Genomic DNA, 26,260 nt, shown 5'->3' with positions numbered 1-26,260 from the left:
TCCTTGGTTTCGAAAATCGCTGAAAATGAGAAACGTCCATGTTTATGGACGACCATCTCTAAGGATGACCAAATTTCAGGATTTGGACGTCCCTGACCGTATTATTGAAATGAAAGATGGACGTCCATCTTGTTTCAAAAATATGGGTTTCCCCGCCCCTGGATCAGGATGTTTTGTGAGGACATCCAAATCGAAACGCGGATGTCCCTTTCGAAAATGCCCCTCCATGAGTTTCTGTATCTGCAGCAAGTTTTCCTATTCTCTTTTAGCCTTCTTTATGAATGCTTTGCATCTGGCTTGACAGTGCTTATGTTGCTTCTTATTTTCTTCATTCAGATCCTTTTTCCAGGGTTTGAAGGATGTTCTTTTTGCAATCATAGCCTCTTGTACCTCACCTTTTCACCATGCTGTTGTTTGATCTTTTTTCATCTTTGTTAATACATAGAATACATCTAGTCTGGGCTTCCACGATGGTATTGTTAAACAACGTCCATGCCTGATTTAAAGTCCTAACCTTTGCAGCTGACCTTTTCAGCTTCTTTTTAACCATCTTCCTCATTTTGTCAGTCGCCCTTTCAAAAATTAAAAGCTGCTACAGTAGATTTCGTTTGTGACTTCACTCTAGATATCAGCTCAAATTTCTTCATGTTATGATCACTGTTTCCCAGCAGATCCAATGCTGTTACCTCTCGTACTATGCCTCGCATTCCACTAAGGATTAGATCCAAAATAGCTCCCCCTCTCATTGGAACAGTTGCTCCAAGAAGCAGTCATTTATTACATCTACAAATTTTACCTCCCTAGCACTCCCTAATGTAAGATTTATCCAGTCAATATTAGGATAATTGAAATAACCCATTATTATAATATTGCCCAATTTACCTGCTTTCCTAATTTTCGTAAACATATTTTCATCTGTCTGTTTGTTCTGTCCTGGACGGCATTAGTACAGCCCTACCAGTATTCCCTTCACACCTGGAATTTCTATCTATAACGATTCCACTCAATTCCCTCTTTAATATATAGCACTTGGGCTACTTGTAGAGGGGGTAAGGGTAAAGGAAAAGTGCAAATGTAAATGTCATTTTTGGAATATTACTGTTGTGGGGGGGGGGGGGGGGATCAAAATTGAAAGTGTGATTGTACTGTACTTGGTAGAACAGCCTTATGTGTTGTGCTTGTTTTCAGTAGAGAATTTGAACTAAAAAGAAAAGGTGGGGTGGGGACTGGAGGAAGATGAACCGGAAAGGAAGATATCAAGAAACAAATGTAGTCCAATGCCATAAAGAGAAAACATTTTTTATTTCCTTGATGCAGTGTAATTTGGAATGGAAGGTTATATTTTAAGGCATTTATTACATTGCCAGTAGATATCTCTCTGGTTATTCATATACATTGCACATGAAATAAACAAGATTTGCAGATTTGGTTGATTGACTATGCTAATAAGTGTCCAAACTTACTGTTTGTGCCAGTGAGGTTATCAAATGATGTCATGTGCTATGGAACAGACCAAGCTAGGTTTGGATTTGCCCCGTAAAATAATCAGCACAATAAGTCCATACATGTAGTGGCGAAAAATAAGACTGATGTAATTTGTCCTTTCTGACATGTCACATTGCTTTTTTTAAAGCTGATTTTTATGATAATTTTCTTTATCATGTCCCAAGTACAATAAAGATTAATGCTCTGAGTCCCCAATGCTTAGAAGAAAATGTGGGTGCTAGAGGTCATTTGCACCAGACTAGCACCGTCATTTGCTCCTGCAGAATGCTTATAGGCCCCTACACGGCGATCAACATGCGTGTCAAAGGATACCGCCACTAGCATTAAAATTAGTTTTAAATTAGATCATTAGGCATTCCTTGTGATGCTCGGAGAACACCACCATTAAGAAGGGCATCCCTAATGGAGAAAACCTAATGCCAGCTCAAAGCTGGCATTAGGGTGTCTGGAGAGGCCTATACTTGCCTTCCCCCACCTCACTGAATAGGCCCTGGTGGTCCCCAGACCCCCACCCCCCAAAGACATGATATAACCCCCCCAAAATAAATAACACCCTGGTGGTCCAGTGGGACCCTTGGCCAGGGCCATGATCCCCCCCCCAAGGGCTATCCTTGGTGGTCTAGTGGTGGCCCTCCAACCCCTTCCTACTTTAAAGAAAGGAGGACGGAGTAGGACTCCTGCCCTCCCCCAGCTGGGTGGTCCTTAAAATGGTGGCACCCTGCCCTGCCCAGTGCACTGGGCAGGGCTCAACTACTGTATAAGGGAGTTTCTCCCTTATAAGATAGTTAACCCCCGCCCAATGCATCCCAGGATGCACTGGGTAGGGCACCACCATTTTGAGGACCACCCAGCAGGAGGAGGGAAGGAGTCCTAGTCCCTCCTTCAAGGTATGAAGGAGTTGGGGGGGGGGGGGGGGCGTCCGCTAGGCCACCAGGGCAAGGCTAGTATTTGGAGGAGGGAGTTCCTTGCCGGGATCCTGCTGGACCATCAGGGATTTTATTACTTTCAGGGGTTGGGGTTTGGGGTCCACTGGACCACCAGTCCCTCAGGTCTTGGGGGGGGGGGGGGGGGGGTTGGTGTCCTCTAGACCACCAGGTTTGACAGATCAGGTCTTTTCTCTGAATTGTACCTAGGCATGTGCTCAAGAGCTGTGCGTACAGCTGTTGAGCACATGCCCATGTACAGTTCTCCCGCAGAACTTGAAACAGCTTTCTAATGCTGAGCGCTGACATTGCACTTAAATTTGTATTTCTTTAGCGCTGAGCATTAGGGAGCTATGTTGCAGCGCTGTTCTAGCAGTATTTTTCAAAAGGGCAACTATAATAAAATGAGGAATATGGTTAAAAAGAAGCTAAAAGGATTGGCTGCAAAGGTTAGGGCACTAAAGGCATGGACGTTGTTTAAAATACCATCTTGGAAGCCCAAGCCAGATAAATTCCACATATTTACAAAGGCGGAAAGAAAACAACAGCCAGCATGGTTAAAAGATGAAGTAAAAGAGGCTTTTACAGCCAAAAGAATGTTCTTCAAATAATGGATATATGACCCAAATGAAGAAAATAAGAAGCAACATAAACTTTACTGGCAAGTCAGATGCAAAGCATTGATAAAGAAGGCTGAAAGAGAATATGAAGAGAAACATGCTGCAGAGGCTAAATCTCACAGTAACAACTTTTTCAGGTACATCAGAAGCAGACAGCCTGCGAGGGAATCCGTGGGACTGTTAGATCATGAATGAGCAAAAGGGGCACTCAGGGAAGACAAGGCCATAGAGGAGAAACTGAATGAATTCTTTGCTTCGGTCTCTATGGAAAAAGATGTAAAAGATCTATCTATACAGGAAATGATTTTCAAGGGTGATGATGCAGAGGAACTGAAAGAAATCTCAGTGAACCTGAAAGATGTACTGAGCCAAATCAACCAATTAAAGAGTAGTAAATCTCCATGACTGGATGGCATATATTCAAGGGTACTGAAAGAACTCAAGCATGAAATTGCTGATTTGCTGTTAGTAATATGTAACCTGTCATTAAAATCGTTCGTAGTACCTGAAGATTGGAGGGTGGCCAATGTAACGCTGATTTTTTAAAGGGGTTCCAGGTGTGATTCGGGAAATTACAGACTGGTAAGCCTGAAATCAGTGCTGGGTAAAATCTTTGCTATTAGTGAACAAGTACTATCACTTTTATCCCTATGTCGAATATGGTCTTTCCATAGTCGATGACCTAATGAATGTTATAATCCAATTATCACTCAGGAACCTGCATGCAATACCATAATGTATTCTTCTTTACCATGTAAGTATGCACATGGTATATATATAGACCATGAACTGTTCCATGTATGTTATGTTCCATCTATGTTACTATGTATGTACACACCTTAATGCAATACCATTTGTAATTCTGTTACCCGGAAATGGCAACCGCCATTACGGCAAGTGTAAGCCACACTGAGCCTGCAAGTTGGTGGGAAAATGTGGGAGACAAGTGCTACAAATAAATAAATAAATAAATAAAACTATTATAAAGAATAAAATTACAGAACATTTAAATAAACATGGTTTAATGGGACAGAGTCAGCATGGGTTCAGCCAAAGGAAATCTTGCCTCACCAATTTGCTTCATTTCTTTGAAGGTGTGAATAAACATGGATAAAGATGAGCCGGTTGACGTAGTGTATCTAGATTTTCAGAGAGGTTTTGACAAAATTAGGGAGTCATGGGATAGGAGGCAATGTTCTGTTGTGGATTAGGAATTGGTTATTGGACAGAAAACAGAGGGTAGGGTTAAATGGTCGTTTCTATCAATGGAGGAGGGTAAATAGTTGAGTGCCACAGGAATCAGTACTGGAACCAGTACTATTTAACATATTTATAAATGATCTAGAAATCGGAACGACGATTGAGATGATTAAATTTACAGATGACACAAAACTATTCAAGGTTGTTGAAACACATTCAGACTGTGAAAAATTGCAGGAAGACCTTAGGAAATTGGAAGTCTGGGCATTCAAATGGCAGATGAAATTTAATGTAGACAAATGCAAAGTGATGCACATTGGGAAGACAGAAGGCAAAAGTAGAGACTAATAGACGATTCACCACTGGAGACGTGAGTCCAACAGTCTTTATTATATCAGAGATAACGACCCGACACAGGCCGTGTTTCGACACTAAAAAGCGTCTGCATCAGGGATCAATAAATACACCAAGTAATGAATGCAAAACGAAGAGTCCTACTTGTATATGTGTTGTCAACTCACTGATCACGTAGCACCAAACAGAATATGCTGGATACAAACTATCAGAGCAAAAAAAAAAAAAAAAGATCGTAGAGAACTTTTCCTGTTCTATATTTTGCACATTGGGAAGAATAATCCAAATTACATTTACCTAATGCTAGGGTCCACCTTTCAGCACCCATAAAAAGGTCTAGGTGTCATTGTAGATAATACGCTGAAATTTTCTGCCTAGTGGGTGGCAGTGGCCAAAAAAGCAAACAGGAAGCTAGGAATTAATAGGAGAATGATGGCAAATAAGAGCTAAAATACTGTAATGCCTCTGTATTGCTCCATAGTGCAACCTCACCTTGAGTAATATGTTCAGTTCTGGTCTCCGTATCTCAAAAAAGATATAGCGGAATTAGAAAAGGTTCAAAGAAGAGCGACCAAAATGATAAAGGGGATGGAACTCCTCTCAAATGGGGAAAGGCTAAAGAGGTTAGGACTCTTCAGCTTGGAAAACAGATGAATGAGGGGAGATATGATTGACGTCTACAAAATCCTGAGTGGTGTAGAATGAGTAGAAGTAAATTGATACAAGAGGACCTTACGAGACTGGGAGACTGGGCGGCTAAATGGCAGATGACATTTAATGTGAGCAAGTGCAAGGTGATGCATGTGGGAAAAAAGAACCCGAATTATAGCTACGTCATGCAAGGTTCCACGTTAGGAGTTACGGACCAAGAAAGGGATCTGGGTGTCGTCGTCGATAACACACTGAAACCTTCTGCTCAGTGTGCTGCTGCGGCTAGGAAAGCGAATAGAATGTTGGGTATTATTAGGAAAGGTATGGAAAACAGGTGTGAGGATGTTATAATGCCGTTGTATCGCTCCATGGTGCGACCGCACCTTGAGTATTGTGTTCAATTCTGGTCGCCGCATCTCAAGAAAGATATAGTAGAATTGGAAAAGGTGCAGCGAAGGGCGACTAAAATGATAGCGGGGATGGGACGACTTCCCTATGAAGAAAGACTAAGGAGGCTAGGGCTATTCAGCTTGGAGAAGAGACGGCTGAGGGGAGACACGATAGAGGTCTATAAAATAATGAGTGGAGTGGAACAGGTGGATGTGAAGCATCTGTTCACGCTTTCCAAACATACTAGGACTAGGGGGCATGCGATTAAACTACAGTGTAGTAAATTTAAAACAAATCGGAGAAAATTTTTCTTCACCCAACGTGTAATTAAACTCTGGAATTCATTGCCGGAAAATGTGGTGAAGGCGGTTAGCTTAGCAGAGTTTAAAAAGGGGTTGGACGGTTTCCTAAAGGACAAGTCCATAAACCGCTACTAAACGGACTTGGAAAAATCCAAAATCCCAGGAATAACATGTATAGAATGTTTGTACGTTTGGGAAGCTTGCCAGGTGCCCTTGGCCTGGATTGGCCGCTGTCGTGGACAAGATGCTGGGCTCGATGGACCCTTGGTCTTTTCCCAGTATGGCATTACTTATGTACTTATGTTCTCGTTCCAAAAGTTAAAAGACTAGGGGACACAGAAAGAAGTTACGTGGAAATACTTTTAAAATAAATAGGAGGAAATATTTTGTCACTTATCAAATATTTAAGCTGTGTAACTCTTTGCTGGAGGGCGTGGTAATAACATGGTATCTGGGTTTAAAAAAGGTTTGGACAAGTTCCTGGAGGAAAAGTCTATAGTCTTCTATTAAAATGGACATGGGGGAAGCCACTGCTTGCCGTGGGATTGGTAGCATGGAATGTTGCCACTATATGAATTTCTGCCAGGTACTTGTGACCTGTCATGGCCACTGTTGGAAACAGGATACTGGGCTAGATGGACCATTGGTCTAATCCAATATGGCTATTCTTATGTACTGAACAGCGCTGGAGTTTTGAACATCTGCCTATGAATCAGTGAGGTTCCTGTCCTCAGATAAGAAATCCTTTCACTCCTTTCTTTCATTCATACTTTAGCACCATCTACTGTTTGTATACTACAATATTTGCATATCAAAGTTTGCAAAAAAAAAAAAAAAAGCCTTATGAAGTATATAATGTAAGTGAACAATAGACATATTCAGAACATGCCAGCCATGCTTTCCATACAAAACATGTCATTCAACATTTGTTAGTAATTCATCAATTATTTCTTAAGCGTTAGTAGAACAAAGTAATTGCTGTGTTGATCCCTTGGATACGCAGAAATAAAGGTCAGCAAACAAGTTGTAGGTGTTGCCTTTTTATTGGACTAACTAAATAAATGCCTAACAATGTTCCTTGAATATAGAAGTAGAATACAGATTGCATTACGGTGGAGTTTTTATAAAAGTTGTAGAGTACAAAGAAGGAGGAGAGAGGGTGAAAGAAAACCCAAAGAGTCACATAGCAGAATGTTCAGCCCAAGAGCTGGTCTGGTAATGATGGAGGAAACAAATGCACCAGTAAGGATTGAAGTTTTCAAAGCAATTTTCCTAGTTAAATTGTGCAGAGATGACAAGAATGAACCATCCCAAAGAATGAGATTTCTTGCTCCAAAGAGCTAGATTGAAGGCTAGTGAGATTTTTTAGATCAAAGCAGCGTAAAATAATATTGTCTTTGGTGTCTCTGAAAGGCTATAGATAGGGTGGAAGCAGTATGAAACAGTTTTCAAAGGAATTTGCTCAAGTACCTAAGCAGTTCCCTGGGTAAACTGTCCGTGATGAAATTTGTCATACACTCATTGGTTAAAAGCATGCACATAGGTTTCACAGCATGTGTACTTGTAGGTGCAGTGATAAGGGATGGGGCAGGGGGAGGCAAAGCATGCAGGAAAGTGTGCTTAGATGTATTTCTACTGGTTGGGTCATTCAACTTTTCTGTTCTTTGGCTTGTCTTTCATTAAAGTAGTGATCTGAATTGTAAGTGGAACCTGTGCATAGTACTGGATAGAACTCTGATCATCTTGCTGGACAGGTCTTTATCTGTTGACTTTTACTGTGTTGCTATGATTGCTGCACTGGCACAGGGGATCTGAGTATGAGAAGGGGCTCAAAGAGAATCATGAGAGAACTTCAAATGACTGTTACACATGTCTAGTAAAGAATTGTCATGTCCAAGAGTGATTGACCTAGATAAATTCTCTATCTGAAATTTTCCCTAAAGCTGGCTAAACGTATGTGTATTTATTTATTTAATTTATCGCTTAGACTTAAATCTACCTGTCCCATTCAAGCTCAATGTGTGTTCCATAGTGTGCATACTTTTGAGCAGAGTTTGTGTGTGTGTTTTAGGTGAGATTAAAAAAAAATAGAAGTTTCAGATTGTAGTTTTAAGTCTACCCACGTTGTTTTCCTTAGCAGTTTTAGTCACTGAGAAAGTAGGTATTTTTATTTATTTATTTTTTTTGTTGCATTTGTACCCCACATTTTCCCACCTATTTGCAGGCTCAATGTGGCTTACACAGTACCGTAAAGGTGTTTGCCAAATCCGGTAGAGAGAACAGATACAAGGTTATTGTTGTGTTTGAATAAGGTAGATGTATTCCAAGCTCCATTAGGGTCGAAAGGAGGGAGGTTGTATGTTGTCCAGTATGGTCTTTGGTTTAGTTGTGTGGCTGGATGTGGGGATTTACGTTGGATCTGTAGTGTAGGCCGTTTTGAAGAGGTTGGTTTTTAGTGATCTTCTGAAGTTTAGGTGGTCGTGGATTGTTTTCACGGCTTTTGGGAGTGCATTCCATATTTGTGTGCTTATATAGGAGAAACGATGCATATGTTGTTTTGTATTTGAGTCCTTTGCAAGTTGGGTAGTGAAGCTTTAGGTATGTACGAGATGATCTATTTCTGGTTGGAAGGTCTATGAGGTCTATCATGTATCCTGGGACTACGCCGTATATAATTTTGTAGACAAGGTATAAAAGTCTGTGAGTATACTGTACCCATGGCCATAGGTTCCAGCTCTGTGTGTACTTGATCACCCCAGATATTCCCTTTTGCACGTCCTAGAATAGGATCTGAGGGCTCCAGGTTGTAGGGTGGCAATGGAGTGCAGGAATGAAGCACTTCTAGTTATTGTGTTCACTTTCCCTTGCAGTTTGTTGCTTGGCAATGTCTAACTAATGGGATGGGCTGGGTCAAGGTTGGGGGTGGCTGGTATTCAACTATCTTCTAGCCCTGTGTTCATCACAAAAATAATATATTTTACTAGAAGGACATGGGCAGCAGGAGGGGGTTGTTGCAGTATGTGATGCTCTGGTCTAAGGGATCTCTTAAAAATTGTTCCTCTTTGACTGCTCTATTATAGAGAGGATTTATGGTCATTTCTTACTCTCTCCTTTTCACAAAAATAAAACTGTCATTCCTCCATTACATCCCATAGGAGGCTAGATTGGGGGTATGGAAAGAAAAGGAGTAGAATCAAGCAGCGTGATGAAGAGATTTTTTAATAGATATTACTTTATTTTTTATTTTGTTTATATGTCTTTAGTTTTATTTCCTGATTCTACTCATCATGCTACGTGATTCTACTTCTCTTCTTTTCTTTCCGTCCTAGTTCTTTTTTTTGTTTATATTTTTATTTTTTTACAGATTACTTATCTAAATCTTAGATTGAGCAATATTTAAGGATACAATTACACACTAAGATTCATTTAGTCAAATCCTTAGCAATTACTGTGTCTTATTCTAAATTCTTATTTTGTTATACTCTTTTTTTTTTTTTTTTTATGAGGAAAAGCCTCACGTGTCGTTATATGCCACCGCTTCTTGCAGTTACACTGTCAAATAGTAGTTGGGTTATTCCACTGGCATCACTGGCATAAAAACCTCCAATTTACTGCTACTATACATATACCTCTTGATATATTCTTTTAGACTGAGTTTTTGTGCACACGCTTAGACTTATCTTAATAGTTTGCATGTTCGCTGCTGCCCACGGCCAACTGTGGCCAGAGTTTCGGGTCCTTCATCATGGTCCATAGTTACGTGACTGCTTTCTTTATGGATGTCCTAAATCGCAAACAGAAGCATAGATAGATAAATCAATGATTCAGTCTGTCAGTTCTTCACATTACCAGTCTTTCTTAGCAGACGTAACCTCACTTCTCAGCTCCTATCGTTCTTGATTATATCTGGAGCCTAACAATATGGCGCCCCTCTTTTATAATGATGTCAGACGCCGTTCATTGTGCTGGCCAATAGGCTTGCCTTACTCCCTTTCCAATCATGAGCCTTACGCTTCATTTGGCGCCTGTTTCAAAATATAGGTTTCCTTTGCTGGCTGGGTTGGTGAACAAGTTACACATACACGGCACCCTTTTGCTGTGTCAGATACTTTTAAGGGTATCCGTTTCTCAGTAAAAATGGTTCCACTCGATTCTTATATTAAGCCCTCCTGGGTGTATCGTATGTAACGTATATATCCATTTTTGTTCCTGCTGCAGCAATATCAGCTTCTTATCGCCCCCTTTGTTGTTAAAACTCACTTGTTGCAAAACTATACATCTAAGGTCTTCAAAACGATGATTTTCTTCTATGCAGTGAGCTGCCAGGGATGCCGTAATTTTCTGTATATGTATGGTACTTTTATGTTCAATTAGTTGTGTCATTAACTGTCTTGCTGTCTGCCCTATGCATAATTTATTTCAGGGGCACATTATGGGGTATATTACAAACTCTGATTTGCATGTGGTGTTCGAGTGGAGCATGTATTTCACCTTTTTCATGTGCGATCCAGCCCTCACAAGTGTGGGGACTAGAGTTTGATTAGATCACTTCTTCTTTTGAAATGGAGATAAAAAAAAGAATCTGCAGAGAAACAAAGTTCCGATCACATGGATTTATAAATGTAGATAATTCCAAAGTAAGTCCACAAATCTTACAATGGCCACTTTTCTTGAGGCCACTACCATAATTTCTTCTTAAGCCATATTTCTACTCATAAGAAAGTTTGCTGGACATAGCAAATCCTTTGGATTCCTTCCACCCTATAAGCAATTTGTAACATGGATGAACAGACATCCCATATTTTGTCAATGTGATAGAACATTGTGTTTTAAGCCTGTAAAACTGCCTTAATTATTTCCTGAAGTGTACTTTCCTAGTTTTGCCAGCAGGTGGTGCATGCTTATGTTTTGAAGCCGCTGCAGAACCAAGGCTGTTTTCTTTGTTTAAGCCCTTTGGAAAGGCAGTCTGTAGTATACTTTCAAAGATAGTTGTTCTGTGCTCTGATTGACCCAGGAGCTCATTTTCATTTGGATTTTACTGGCTTTTCCCCCAGTCTTAGCCTGGGGGGGGGGGGGGGGGGGGGGGGAAGAGATCTCTTTGCTGAGGCTCTGAGATCAGTTATATTTGATAATCTGTGAGCAGCATATTTCCTGATCTCCCCAAGTATTTTTAGAAAGTAAACAAATTTTTAGATAGTTTTATAATTTATCCATATTTCAGTTTCCTGTTTTTGTTTGCTGATTGCACTTTTCCTGTTTCATTGTTCAATTTTTAAGACAATAAACAATTTTCAGTTTGTTGACTCTGCCTGTCTGGACTGATAAATAATCCTGGTGGTTTGTGTGTTGGGTCTGTAATTGCTTTCTGGGAACTGTGGGACCACTGGGAGTGTGGCCTCCAGTAACCTAGAAATCACTGGGGATAATTTGATAGCGGGAGACTCACCCAGAGGCAGTTGTCACCCAGTCGGTGGGAGGAGGGTGCTAGTGTAGAGCACAAGCGGCAGGTGCAGGTGGACCTGAGCTGTACTGGGGATAGACCCTCTAAGCGGCTGCAGTGTAACCCCAGGTGTGTGGCTAGCAGGCTCATTTTCAAAAGAGAAGGACGCCCATCTTTCGACACAAATCGGAAGATGGGCGTCCGTCTCACAAGGTCGCCCAAATCGGCATAATCGAAAGCTGATTTTGGGCGTCCCTAACTGCTTTCCGTCCCGAGGACGACCAAAGTTCACGGGGGCGTGTCAGAGGCGTAGTGAAGGTGGGGCTTGGGCGTGCCTAACACATGGGCATCCTCGACCCATAACGAAAAAAAAGGGCGTCACTTACGAGCACTTGGACAACTTTACCTGGTCCTGTTTTTCTTACGACCAAGCCACAAAAAGGTACCCAAACTGACCAGATGACCACCGGAGAGAATCGGGGATGACCTCCCCGTACTCCCCCAGTGGTCACTAACCCCCTTCCACCCTCAAAAAAATCTTTAAAAATATTTTGTGCCAGCCTCTATGCCAGCCTCAAATGTCATACTCAGGTCCATCACAGCAGTCTGTAGGTCCCTGGAGCAATTTTAGTGGGTGCAGTGCACTTCAGGCAGGCAGACCCAGGCCCGTCCCACCCCTACCTGTTACACTTGTGGTGGTAAATGTGAGCCCTCCAAAACCTACCAGAAACCCACTGTACCCACATCTAGGTGCCCCCTTCACCCATAAGGGCTATGGTAGTGTTGTACAGTCATGGGTAGTGAGTTTTGGGGGAGGGTTTGGGGGGCTCAGTAGATAAAGTAAGGGAGCTATGTTCCTCGGAGCATTTTATGAAGTCCACTGCAGTGCCCCCTAGGATGCCCAGTTGGTGTCCTGGCATGTCAGGGGAACCTTATTAAGGATCATAATATTGATATTATGTGTATTACTGAGTCATGAGTGACTGATTCTGTTATTTTGAATCAACTTTGTTCCAATGGGGATTGGATTTTTTCACAGCCTAGGGTAGGTAAGAAGGACAGAGAAGTTCAGATCATGTGTAAGGAAGATTTTAATTTTAAACAAAAATCCTTTTCATTGAATGCAAAGTGTGAATCATTGTACCTTACAGCTTCTCAATTTGTTATTGATGTACTGTCCCCTGGGTTCTTTGTATGAGGATTTATCTTCTTTCTTTGAGGCAGTTCTTCAATGCAATATTTCAGATTAAAAACTATATTGATTGCAGATTTTGACATCCACTTGGATCTTGATTATTATTATTATTATTTTGATGAAGTGGCTCCTTTAAAAATGAACTGTATGACCCATAAGCATTCTTCTCCTTGGTTTTCATCTGTATTGACAGAGGAAAATGGGGAAACTGAAATCCTTAGAATGTAAATGGCATAGTAAATGTACAGAAGAGAATAAGCTTTTATTTATCGAAGCACACTTTCTATGACAGTAAAAAAAAGAGTTGTTTGATAAGAAATTTGCGGCTTCTCTTTCAGCTTAAAAGGATTTGTTCTCTTTTGTGCAACGGTTGACATGTGGTAGAACTTCCTCAAATTCAGCAGAAATTTCAACTGAATCTTTTGCTGATGCTTTCTCTGCTAAAACTGCTAATATTATGAAGACCTTTGATTTTTTACCTTTTCCCATTACTGAACAATGTTGCATTGATGATATGAAGCGGTGAGAGTTTTTTTAGTTTTGGGTTGTTTTTTTTTTACCTGTTTCAAAGAAGCAAATTTCTCAGATTATTAAACAATACATATCGTAAACTGGATCTTGGTTAGGTTTCTGTTTTCAAGGCAATGAGCGAGACATTGGTTGATTCTACAATTGATTTAATTAACAGATCTCTTAATGAAGGAGTGAAGCCACATTGTTTGAAAAAAGCTTCTGTTGGTCCGCTCCTAAAGAATGATGTTAGATGCCACACTACTTGGTAATTACCGACCATCATCCTCTAGTCCATTCTTAGCAAAGGTTCTGGAGACTTTGGTTTTTCGACAATTGCAGGATTTTATTGAGAAACATAGGGACCTGTTTACTAAGCCATACTATAGGCATGCTAGCGTTTTTAGCACACACTAAATGCCAGAGACATCCATAGGAATATATGGGTGTCTCTAGCGTTAGTGTGCACTAATTTTTATCACTCGCTAAAAATGGTAGCACACCTTAGTAAACAGGCCCATAATTTGTTTGATAAATATCCATTTAGATTTTGACCAAAGAACAAAATAGAAACTCTTTTAATATCTGTATGTGATACTATTAAATTAGATTTTGATGATGGGTCTAAATTTTTGATAGATATATCTTCTGCTTTTGATACAGTCAACCATAAAATTTTGCTTGAGCAGTTGGAGAGTTGTGGATTATCAGGCAAGGTCTTGGACTGGTTTAGGGCCCCTTTTACTAAGCTGGGTAGGCGCCTGCGCGTGCCCAACATGTGCCAAATTGGAGTTACCACTCAGTTACCGCGTGGCCCTTGTGGTAATTTCAATTTTGCCATGCGTCCATTACGCACATCTGAAAAATATTTTTTATTTTCTGGCACACGTAGCTGACACGCGCCAAGTTGCTTCTGACGTGCGTAGGTCATTACCACCCAAATTCTTTACCACTAGGTCTAGACTGGCTGTAAGATCTCAGACCCAAAATGGACACGCGGCAATTTTGATTTTGCTGCACGTCCATTTTCGGGAAAAAAAAGAGGCCTTTTTTTACAGGTGTGCTGACAAATGATTCTGCGCGTGCCCAAAACCCACGCCTACACTACCGCAAGCCATTTTTCAGCGCGCTTTTGTACAAGGACCCCATAGTTCCTTACTGACTAGCCGTACTTTTCAAGTTAAGACCTGGATCCTGGTAACTGCTGGTGTGCCACAAGGATCAGCGTTATTAGCTGTTCTTTTCAGTCTCTATATGTCACCAATCTGTAAGTTATTGACATGTTAAGGCTGCAATTTAAAATGTATGCAGATGACTTGCAGTTTCTTTCCCTGTTAACAATATGATTGACAAAACATTATAAGGTTTATCGCAGTCTTTGGTTTTGCTTCGTAGGTGATTTCAAACGAATATTGGCAAGACCCAAGTCGTGTACTTATGTAGCCTCAGAAACAATGATTATCCTTCTAGTTTTATTTGTGATGATTGTACAGTACCTATTTTATCAGACATACACTATTTGGAAGTTCTTTTGGAATCCTTGCTTTCTGTGAAAAGTCTAACTCCTGCTGTCTAAATATCAAGGCCAGAAAATAAAGCTGCCATTGATATCACTGAGATCTTTTTCCTCCTCATTTGTGACTATCAATTGTGATAACATATAAATTAAAAAAACAAAGATAAAAATCATGTCCGAAATGAGTTCTATTAGCTTAAAATTTTTTTTTGGTTTACTGTAATGGTCACTGTTGTAATTCATTCTGCTTTTCTAAGGAGCTCTTTTACTAAACTGCGTGTCTACGCACGCCCAACACATGCCAAAATGGAGTAACTGCCCGGCTACCGAGTGGCTCTTGTGGTAATTTCATTTTTGGCCCGCGTCCGATACGCACAAAATTATTTTCGGACGCGCATAATGGACACGCGTTAAGTGGCATTTGATGCGCATAGGTCATTACCGCCTGGTTACCATGTGAGACTTTACCACTAGGTCAATGGCTGGTGGTAAGGTCTCAGACCCAAAATGGATGTGCAGCAATTTTCATTTTGCTGCACATCCATTTTCGGCAAAAATTTTAAAAAGGCATTTTTTACAGGTGCCCAAAACACGCATCTACACTACTGCAGGACATTTTTTAGTGCACCTTTGTAAAAGGGCCCCTACGCGATTTGGGAATAAATGTGGCATATATTCTGTTTTTCAGTTTTATAGTTTTTGTAAAAGGCTTTATTACAAGCTACATAGCTTTTGAGCAGATCAGGTCTCCTCGACGTCGGCCAGTATTTTGCAGTGTTCTACTGCTGCCTTAGGGGGAAATGGATCTCTCTGCCATGTGCTCTATGGTTCTCAAATAACTCTCTGACCTGGTCTGCTTAACAGCTAAATAGCTTGTAATAAGCCTTTTACAAAAACTGTAAAATTGAAAAACTGAATGCATTAAAATAAATTGAGGACTGTGGAAGGTTTAACGTATCTGGGTTTATAAAAGGTTTGGACAGATTCCTGGAGGAAAAGTCCATAGTCTGCTATTGAGGTAGACATGGGAAGCCCTGGGATTTGTAGTATGGAGTGTTGCCACGATTTGGGTTTCTGCCAGGTACTTGTGACCTGGCTTGGCCACTGTTTGGAGAAGAGGATACTGGGCTAGATGGACCATTGGTCTGACCCGGTATGGCTACTCTTATGTTCCTTTTTAACCTGTGATGGATAATAAACAGGTTTAATAATTTTTACCTGTAATAATCTGAGGCTTTTCCTTCCTACATTAATTTATGGTATTGAAAGTATTTAGGACTTGAGAACTGTTTGAATACTGGACACAAAGACAGTGAAGGTTTCATTTGTATTGTTATAGTGTATACACTTCACTCCTTCTTGTTTGGATTTGTGATAAATGAGCCATATTACATTTTGAAAATAAAATAACTGATTTGTTTTTTTTGTGGTGTTGTATTTTAAAGAGTCTGCTTGCAAAGAATCTCTCCTTCACCTGACATCAAGACTTGGACTATCAGAGCTTTCCCGCTTCCTCTTATCGCAGCCTGGAGGAGCAGAAGCGGTAACAGTAAAAAATGAAGAGGGAGCCACACCAGTGGATCTGGCTGCACAGAATGGACACATTGAACTTGTTGAAACCTTTACAAAGTGAGTACTGTCCTCTCGCTTTTTTGGTCTTTATACCCCTTTTTTCCCCTGTGATTTCTGCCTATTCTCCTCCAACCTTGCAACGACATGCTTGAACAGCTCGGAATACTTTTGCTGGCCTGATAGCTGGAGATGTAACTCATCTAGGGGCACTTTTACTAAGATGAGTAAGTGTCTACTTGCGTACAACATGCGTCAGATTAGAACTACTGCCTGGTTACCTTTCTACCCCTGATATCTCACCTTGCATCCAAACCAAAGTTTCAGCATGCTTGTCTGACATTGCTGTCTGGATGTCTCAACGCCACCTGAAATTAAACATGACCAAAACCGAGCTTCTCATTTTTCCCTCCAAACCCACCTCCCCACTCCCCCCGTTTTCTATTTCTGTTGATGGCTCTCTCATTCTCCCTGTCTCCTCAGCTCGAAACCTTGGGGTCATCTTTGACTCTTCTCTCTCCTTCTCTGCTCATATCCAGCAGATTGCCAAGACCTGTCGTTTCTTTCTTTACAACATCCGTAAAATCCGCCCCTTTCTTTCCAAGCACTCTACCAAAACCCTCATCCACACCCTTGTCACCTCTCGTTTAGACTACTGCAATCTGCTTCACCTCTCCCCTCTCCAATCGGTTCAAAACTCTGCTGCCCGTCTCGTCTTCCGCCAGGGTCGCTTTACTCTTACTACCCCTCTCCTCAAGTCGCTTCACTGGCTCCCTATCCGATTTCGCATCCTGTTCAAACTTCTTCTACTAACCTATAAATGTACTCACTCTGCTGCTCCCCAGTATCTCTCCACACTCGTCCTTCCCTACACCCCTTCCCGTGCACTCCGCTCCATGGATAAATCCTTCTTATCTGTTCCCTTCTCTACTACTGCCAACTCCAGACTTCGCGCCTTCTGTCTCGCTGCACCCTACGCCTGGAATAAACTTTCTGAGCCCCTACGTCTTGCCCCATCCTTGGCCACCTTTAAATCTAGACTGAAAGCCCACCTCTTTAACATTGCTTTTGACTCGTAACCACTTGTAACCACTCGCCTCCACCTACCCTCCTTTCCTCCTTCCTGTGCACATTAATTGATTTGATTTGCTTACTTTATTTTTTGTCTATTAGATTGTAAGCTCTTTGAGCAGGGACTGTCTTTCTTCTATGTTTGTGCAGCGCTGCGTACGCCTTGTAGCGCTATAGAAATGCTAAATAGTAGTAGTAATAGTAGTTACCGTATGCCCCAGGTGGTAATTCTAATTTTTATGCGTGTCCGATACGCGTGTCAGAAAATATATATGGCGCTAATCAGTCAGTAATTGGCAGTGTACATGCACTGATGATTACTGCCCGATTAACACGTGAAAGATTACCACTAAGTCAATGGGTGGCGGCAAGGTCTCAGGCCCAAAATGGATGAGCCTCAGTTTTTATTTTGCTGCATGTCCATAACCGGCAAAAAAAAAGGCCTTTTTTGCAGGCGCACTGAAAAATGGACTTGCGCACGTCCAATACACGCGCCTACACCAGGGCAGGACATTTTCAGCGCGCCTTAGTAAAAGGACCCTGTAGGGAGCACTCTCTTCCATGCTCTTTGGACACAGGGGCCTCTACAATAGCAGTAGCTATAACATTGCTGAAGAGAAAAGCTAAAGCAACAGACAAGGAAATTTCCCATCCAAGCATTTGGAAGGCAGTTCTATAACATGACACTTACAGCAAGGCATCTGGAAGATATGTGGTAGGAAGCCTTTTCTATAAAAGAATGTAGGCACCTATATCATCCTTTATAGATGTAACCTGGATCCACCTGACCAACTCAGTTCTCCGTCCGACCTGGGTCACCACAAACAGATTTACTCCTTTCTTTACATGCTCACTCCTCACACCTCTTCCAGTCTTTGCAATTTGAGCTTGGGCACAGGCCAGGGCTGGATAAAGATCCAGAAGGCTGTAGGATATTAAGCTGGGCTTATTTCTGAGTAACTTCTCACAGTCCAGGAGTAGCTCTTTTGCTCTCTCTCGCTCTCTCTCAAAGAAATACTCAGCACACCAAGGAGCTGTGATTTTATGCAAACTTTACTTAACTTCTGCAACTGCAGTAAATTCAAACTTCAAACTCTTTATATACACTCAGCATGTGGTTTAAGAGGTTTTTGTTTGAGTCCAGCCAAGATTATTTGATACAGTCTTATCCATTATTCAAACAATTCCTAATAGTAACTCTAGATATGTACAAACATACACTTCTCCTGTCCATACCCATCCCTTTGAGCTTTATAATCCAAGGATGCTCCTGATGTCTTTGCTCCCCATCTTCTTCCAGTGATGCACCTCTCAGGGCTACACCTGGCCTTGAACAGGCTTCCTCTGATCCAACTCCTGCTCCCAGAGTTCTCCTTGCCTACCTAGAGCTGTTTTCACCATTATAGTTTCTGCTTTTAGGGGCAGGAACTCCTCTTTATTTCAACCTTAGTTTATTCTGCCTTTCCAGGATACTCTCTCTAGGGTCCTGGTGGGGGTGAAGGCAACCAAAGACCAAGAGCTTAATCAAACAGGAACTTTTATTACCTTCAAACTGCACCTAAATTGTCAATCATTTAACAACTCCACATTCTCTCTGCATGTTGTTTCACAATACACCCCTTGGGCTGGATTTCCCTTCCACCCAGGACATCCCACATGCTCCTTCCCAGGGAATCTAGAGAAAGTTCCACACCACTCAGTAATCCCCATACAATGGGGGATTATATAGAATAGTAGCATAATTGGGTATTACTGCATCTAACATTTAGGCGCAAGCACTTATTCCAACCAGAGCAAGCGCTTAGTATGACAGGTACCCCATGTAACTTACAGTACTCTGTAGCTATGTGTGTAAGTGGGATTCCTGTCTATATTCTGCTCATGTTCTGCCCTTGTGTACACCCCCTTTGCAAATATTCTCTCTGTAAGTTAAGTGGGTATTTGCAGAACAGCACTTAAGTGGCACGCATAGAAAAATGAAGACAAATAAAGACCATATAGCCTATCCAGTCTGCCTATTTGTGCCATCTACTATCCCTTCTTCTGCCTTAGCGATAGCCTTCGTCTCCACCACCTCCACAAGGGGACTGTTCCACAAATTCATTACTTATTCTGTGAAGAAATATTTTCTCAGGTTACTTCTGAGTTTTACCCCTTTTAGAGGCTGACTGAATTTCAGTTTCAGATTCGGCACCGAAACCAGACCGCAATCTGGGTTTGGGTTTCGGCTGAAAATGCCTGTGCAATTTCAGATGAAATCTGAAATTCACTCATCCTCCCCCCTCATGATCACTTCCTCTCCCATCCCACCCCACCCATAGGCTCTCCCTGGGCCTACCTTATGAAGGCCTGGTGGTCTAGTGGACTATTCAGGGGCAGGAATGAGCAGGAGACTTACTCCTGCCTGTACGGATTCCAATCACAAAATGGTTGCCAGGACCTCCCACGACCTTCTTGCGAGGCTGCCATGGGAAGTTTATGGAGCAGTGGCACATGGCAAGAATGAATGGGGTTCATTCCTGCTCCTGAAGACTCGACTGTACTACCATGGCTTCCTAAGGTAGTTCCAGGGAGGGCCTATGGGTGGGGGAGTGACCGTCTGAGAGAGGAGAGAGAGGGGGACCGTTTTGGGGGGGGGGGGGGGGGGAGGGGTTGGCTCAGAAGTGGAAGAGGAAGTGTGTGTGTGTGTGGGGAGGGAGGGAGTTTCATGGAGAAACTGAAGACCCTGAGTTTGGTTGGGCTGTTTCTCCTTTCACCTTCATCCTATGCCCTCATATTCCAGAGCTTCCTTTCAATTGAAAAAGACTCGCCTACTATACATGTATGTTACATAGGTATTTAAACATCTCTGTCATATTTCCCATCTCCCACCCTTTTTCCAAAGTGTATCTACTAAGATCTTAAGTCCGTCCCCATACAATTTATGACAAAGACCACAGACCTTCTTAGTCACCACTCTTGACCAACTGCATACTGTTTATATCTTTTTGAAAGTGTGGTCTCCAGAATTGCACACATAAATGCTCACATACTCAGCTTATTCTAAACATTTATGTGCATAACTGTGCCTGGTTTAAGAATTGCCCTGTTGGTGTCATAGTCTGCAGGTATGTTTTACCCACAGACTTTCTCCCAAGTCTGAATTTAAAGCTCTGTGTGCACGTTCAACCTGAAACTTGCTGCAGTTACTTAGGACACTTTCTTCTGCCTTTTCTGCAGATACTTTTTTCATTAAAAATAGTGAGCATGATGTTCAGCTGGCGGCAGGCAGCACTTTTCCTGTCCGCCACCGGCGTTAACCCTGGATATTCAATGCTGGGCTGTTTTCGGCGACTGGCACTGAATATCTGAGGTTTTTTTTAAGCTTCTAAAACATCAACGGTTATGCCAATATTCAGCGCTAACCTGTTAACTTTTAGTGGTTAAAGATAAGCCTGCTATTTATTAGGCCTATTTAACCGCTAAATGTAGCCAGCTTAGCACTGAACATCTGCGCCTAACCAGCTATACCACACAATATAGCTGGTTAGCGGTTAGGCACTAACCAGCAATATTCAGCTGAGATAATCGGTTATCTTCCTCAGCAGCCATGTCTGGTCAGTTAAATAGCTTTGAATATTGGGGGAGTGCATCTAAAAACATAATACCATAACTAACTCACCACAGTGACTTAAATGTTTTACTACTAATTTCAGCAGTTCAACATATGGATATTATTATTTCACCCACAAGAATTTACAGCACCCACCTCCTCACTGATCAGGCAATATTTTAAAATTTATTTTCAGCTTTCCTATACATTAATTTGTATTACTTACTGCCAGGGCCGCCAAGAGAGGGGGGCAGTCCCCGGTTTCACCCACCCACCCTCAGCTCTGTCAACAGCCCCCCTCCATCCACCACCGGGCCCCCTGCATTCAAATCACAGCGCCTCACCTCCGTGTAAAAGCGCAGCGGCAGATTGCCTCCCTTTAGGCCTTCCCTCCCTGTGTCCTGCCTTCGTCTGATGTAACTTCCTGTTTCCATGAGGGCGGGGCACAGGGAGGGAAGGCCCGAAGGGAGGCGATCTGCCGCTGAACTTTCACACGGAGGGGCCCCGGTGGCGGACGGAGGGGGGCTGGCGATGGGGATGGGTGGGTGGGGACTGCGGTGCAGCGGCCTTGGGGGGGGGGGGGGGGGGGGCGGTGGGGACCTCGGGGGCGGCCTTGCCCCAAGCCCGGCCCAGTCTCTCGGCGGCCCTGCTTACTGCATCCCAAGCTTTACTGCATAACAGACTTCATTCAAGTAATTTAAATTGTGCTTATCTTTGAGCTGTTTTTGATGCTGTCGGATGAGGGCTACTATCCGACATGCGTGTTTCGCCCATGGGTGGGTGCTGTAAATTGTTGTGGGTGAAATAATAATATCCACAAGTTACATTGCTGAGATCGGCAGTAAAACATGTATTCACTGTGGTGAGTTAGTTATGGTCTTATATTGACAGTGACTATTTAAATTTGCCATATTGGTATTTTGGAGTTTTACTATCTAAAAATATAATAGCCATTTTTCAAGGTGCTTGAGGGGCAGGGGCAGACCGACCATTCGATCAACCGGGCAGTGTCTGAGGGTCCAGATGCTCTGCCCGGTTTCCCGCTACTGCTGCACACTACAGCCCTCCCCGGCGGTCCTACCTTGAAGGGCCCTGGTGGTCTAGCAGCCTCTGTGGCGGCAGGAAGGAATCCCACTCTTTCCTGTCTGCTACTGTGCCTGGTACCGGGGCCAGCGTCGCCGTGTTTTAAAAATGACTGCCGAGACCCACGAGACTACCGAGAAATAGTGGGCAGGAAAGAGTGGGATCCTTTCCTGCCCCCGAAGAAGCCACTAGGCCACCATGGCCCTTCAAGGTAGGTACTACTTTGACTCAGGCAGGGGTCTGTAGTGCTTGTGTGGGAGGGGGCGGCAGCTGCGGCAGGGGGGCTGTAAGTTATGGGAGGGGGGCAGCGGTGCAGCAGTGGGGCAATGGACAGTCTGCCCCTGTTGAGGGGGAAGGTAGGGCTATGAGCAAACTCTACAGTTTTTAGCACAACATTATGAGTTCTCTGTCACCTGCTGTATCCCCAGAACTAGCATTAGTGGCCAGAAGTATGCAAGGTACAGAACAGTATGCATAATTTTAGCAGAATTATTTTATCATCCTCACTTTAATATTCCCTTATCTCTTGTTTGTCCTGTTTGTCCTAATTAGATTGTAAGCTCTGTCGAGCAGGGACTGTCTCTTCATGTTCAAGTGTACAGCGCTGCGTACGTCTAGTAGCGCTTTAGAAATGATAAGTAGTAGTAGTAGAATTAGGGGAGGGTGGTTTTCAGACAAACCATTTATGCCGGTCAAGTCCTTCGTACTACATAAGTGGCTTTTTAAAATTGCACACACAAGGAAGACATTTCATGACTCTGCTCCACAGTGTAGCTACTAGCATAGCAGCAGTGGAAGTTTATATGCAGCAAATACTTTTTGGACTTTACTTTTTCTTTATATCTATATCTATATATTATCTCTATATATACACTCACACATACACACACATGGATGTGTGTGTATAGATATGTAAAATTTTAGAGGTGTCGTGTAATTTTAACAAATTATATATTTAAATAGCTAATATTCTATTTTTTAGCCATTTAAAGGAGTGTGGCAGGTTATCTTGGGTGTAGTTTTTCTGAATAATACTTTTAAATAATGATGCCCCTGGAAACATTTATCCCATTAATGGATGTATTTACACCACAGGGAAGCTTAAACATGACAACTGACCATAGGTGGAAGACATTTATGGCTGAAATCACTTTTTCCAGAGATCTCATTCTTTAGAAAACTTTTGTTTCCAGGAATTTCTGTTTAGTAGGATGGAAAGAAGCATCATTAGAAACTCAGGTGCAGAAAAAGAGATTCATATTTTATAGAAAGACAACTTTATTGCAGTTGATAGGGGCAGAAATTATTTATAATTGAGCATCCTTCCTTGCTGGGCTTTATTTTTTAAAGTCATGTGTTGGTAAAAGTGCTGCTTCTCAGCAGCTAGATGCTTACATTTTTTCTCTGTTCTGTCCTCATTTATTTCTCAGTTTACCTTTTTTGCTCACTTTGTCTTGTCTTTTCTACCCCTCTTCTCTCTCTTCCCATCTATTATTATTTATTAGGATTTATTTGCCACCTTTTTGAAAGAATTCACACAAGGTGGGTGCACAACTTTCTTCAAATCCTTCATGTCTTCTCAGATAAGATTGCTTGCAACCTAAGATACACAGCCTAGTGTTAGAGGGTAACTAGTCCATTGCCCAATTGAAATATCTTCCACAGATTTCTTGTGAACCCTCCTTGATGTGGAATGTAAGAATTAAGGAATGCAGTTATTACAATACTTGCAGGCTTCTGCCATGGCTGTCCTGTCTTAACATGGATCTAAGGTTTCTGCTTTTTTTGGTCTCATACATCCTCACAGCACTCCTGCTGTTCCAGACTGAGCACTACAGTGCAATGGTTTCCATTCACCATCTTCATTCACTGATCCCATTGTCTAATAAAGGTGCACCTGTTGGCTGTGCAAACATGACAACCTGATGGTTGTTTTCTTGTAACCCAGAAACCTTCTCCACTAGTGTTTTGAAAAGCTTTTTTTGAAACTAGACTCTTCACACTGTTTAAGAAAATCTGGGGCCTTTGCGGTAGAATGTAGTTTGGTGCAGAGAAGGGCGAAGAAAATGATGAAGGGGATGGAATGACTTCCCTATGAGGAAAGGCTAAAGTGGCTAGGGCTCTTCAGCCTGGAGAAAAGAAGGCTGAGGGGAGATATGATAGAGGCCTATAAAATAATGAGTGGAGTGGAACATGTAGATGTGAAGCATCTGTTTACTCTTTCCAAAAATACTAGGACTAGGGGGCATACGATGAAGCTACAAAGTAGTAAATTTAAAATGAATTGGAGAAAAATGTTCTTCACTCAATGTGTAATTAAACTCTGGAATTCGTTGCCAGAGAATATGGTAAAGAGAGTTAGCAAAGTTTAAAAAAGATTTGGACGGCTTCCTAAAGGAAAAGTCCGTAGACCATTATTAAAATGGACTTGGGGAAAATCCACTGCTTATTTCTGGGATAAGCAGCATAAAATGTTTTGTACTTTTTTGGGATCGTGCCAGGTATTTATGACCTGGATTGGCCACTGTTGGAAACAGGATGCTGGGCTTGATGAAACTTTGGTCTGTCCCAGTATGGCAATACTTATGTATTTATGTACGTACATATGGTTTTTGGACACAATTTTGTGTACTGCCATGGGTGTCCTATGCAAAAGGAGCTTCGTGCATGGGCTGTGTGCAAAGACTTGTGCTGACATCAGCACACAGCTCATGTAAATCCCACAGGCAGGTGCAGTAAACTGGACAGGAGCCCCGAAGGCTGAGCATATAGTTTTCTAATGCTGAGGCTTTAACATAAAGTCTGAGGAGGAGTGAGAAGTTAGCTTATTCTTCTGTGCTCAGCATTAGTGAGGATTTCATATCTGTTTCTTCTCGTTCTTCATGCATACAGGACCCATAATTTATTTCTGGCTTCTTTGGTTAAAAAAAAAAAACCCAGTAGGGATGAGGGAGCTGAGGAGAAGATGTGCTGGAACAGGTTAAAGGGCTAGACTGTTGAGAAATGCACAGAATAATATTAATGATTATGTGCACGCCCATAATGCATGGACATACAATTCCGCATGCGCTTGTAAATATTGTTAGTATTGCAAAAATTGTATCTACGCTTGGGGTTGTATGCAGGTGGTGAAATGCTAGTCTTCACATAAATAATGTTGATATTGCAAGAATTCTATGCCAATATTTATTTTTTCTGCAGAAGATCTAGCTGCCACTAGCACAGACCTGTGTGTGCATTCATCTAGCGTGCTCTCCCTTGTTAGTGCACATTTTTGTGCTCAGGGGCCCTTTTACTAAGGTGCACTAAAAAAAATGGCCTTCGCTGGTGTAGACACACGCGCAGGTCCATTTTGGTAGGATTCAAGGAATGACAGTTATCAGGCAAGTCATAACTGTACTATCCAGTCCCATGTCTTAGCTCCTGCTTTAGCTAGTTCCCAAGAATCCTGGCTCTCTCTTCTCATAGGCTTTTTACACAGAGTGGCTTGGGGTGACTTTCATCACCTGGAGTCAAGATAGAAACAATTATGGTTATTTCATAACTAAAATGTGTTGTGCATATATTAGTGGTGAAGAAAAGGTGATCTGAAAGAGAAGGGTGCTCTCTCTAAGGTGGATTTTATTTTGCTCTTCAGAATTTTCAGCTGTGTTGAGATCATTTCTAATTTCATGTCCTGTCCCTTCATCAGGTAAAAGTGATATGAGAGAACATGTTAATGAAACCTGATTATAAATTCTGTCTGTTGGCAGAGTTTGTAGGTGAATTCATTGCGAAAGACAGAGGTAGTCTGCCTCTATTATAAGGGAGAATTTACTCTTGAGGCAGAGTAAGCATTCAAAATGGAAAAATATTCATCCTTTCCTGTGTTGTATCCACAGTAGGTTAATAAACAGTCACATTGTGTGTATGTGTCTAAGAGCAGGCTGTGAGGGAGGAGAGATGGGGGGTGGGGGGCAGACTACCTTCCCTAGAGAATAATTTAGCTGTATTTATCTGGTTTGTTAGATGTTCTCTCCCCCTGCAACTTCTAGTTTATGTTGTGCCAAGGAGTTGCTTTCTCACATTTATCTCCGGCACCACTGAGTGACTGTTCAGAGTGACTACCCCCTCCCCCTACTGCCTCAGTGTCTATACTGTAACAGGCTTGGCTCCAATTCCCTTTACAAAGAGACAGGGCACAAAAATAATTTACCATACAGTCCCTGAAGAGGGGTGGGGGGGGGGGGGGGGGGGTGGTTATGAGATATAAGGAACAGCACAACAGATGATGCAATTATCCTGTTAGGCCTGGTGTGTGGCACTGTGGTAAGTACGCAGATGGATTACTGTATATCT

General features: G+C 42.1%; 1 protein-coding gene across 1 annotated transcript in view; it reads left to right on the top strand.

Annotated features, from left to right (window-relative positions):
• The window catches only part of ARHGEF28 (Rho guanine nucleotide exchange factor 28), a 562,380-nt gene that overhangs the window by 215,094 nt on the left and 321,026 nt on the right, over positions 1–26,260 (top strand). The window contains 1 exon segment of the mRNA XM_030193284.1: positions 16,053–16,236. Within this exon segment, the coding sequence (XP_030049144.1) occupies positions 16,053–16,236 (184 nt within the window).

This window comes from Microcaecilia unicolor, chromosome 2 (assembly GCF_901765095.1).
Source record: "Microcaecilia unicolor chromosome 2, aMicUni1.1, whole genome shotgun sequence".
NCBI lineage: Eukaryota > Metazoa > Chordata > Amphibia > Gymnophiona > Siphonopidae > Microcaecilia > Microcaecilia unicolor.
Note: the sequence above shows the minus strand (reverse complement) of the source record. Positions and strands in the feature narration are given on the sequence as shown.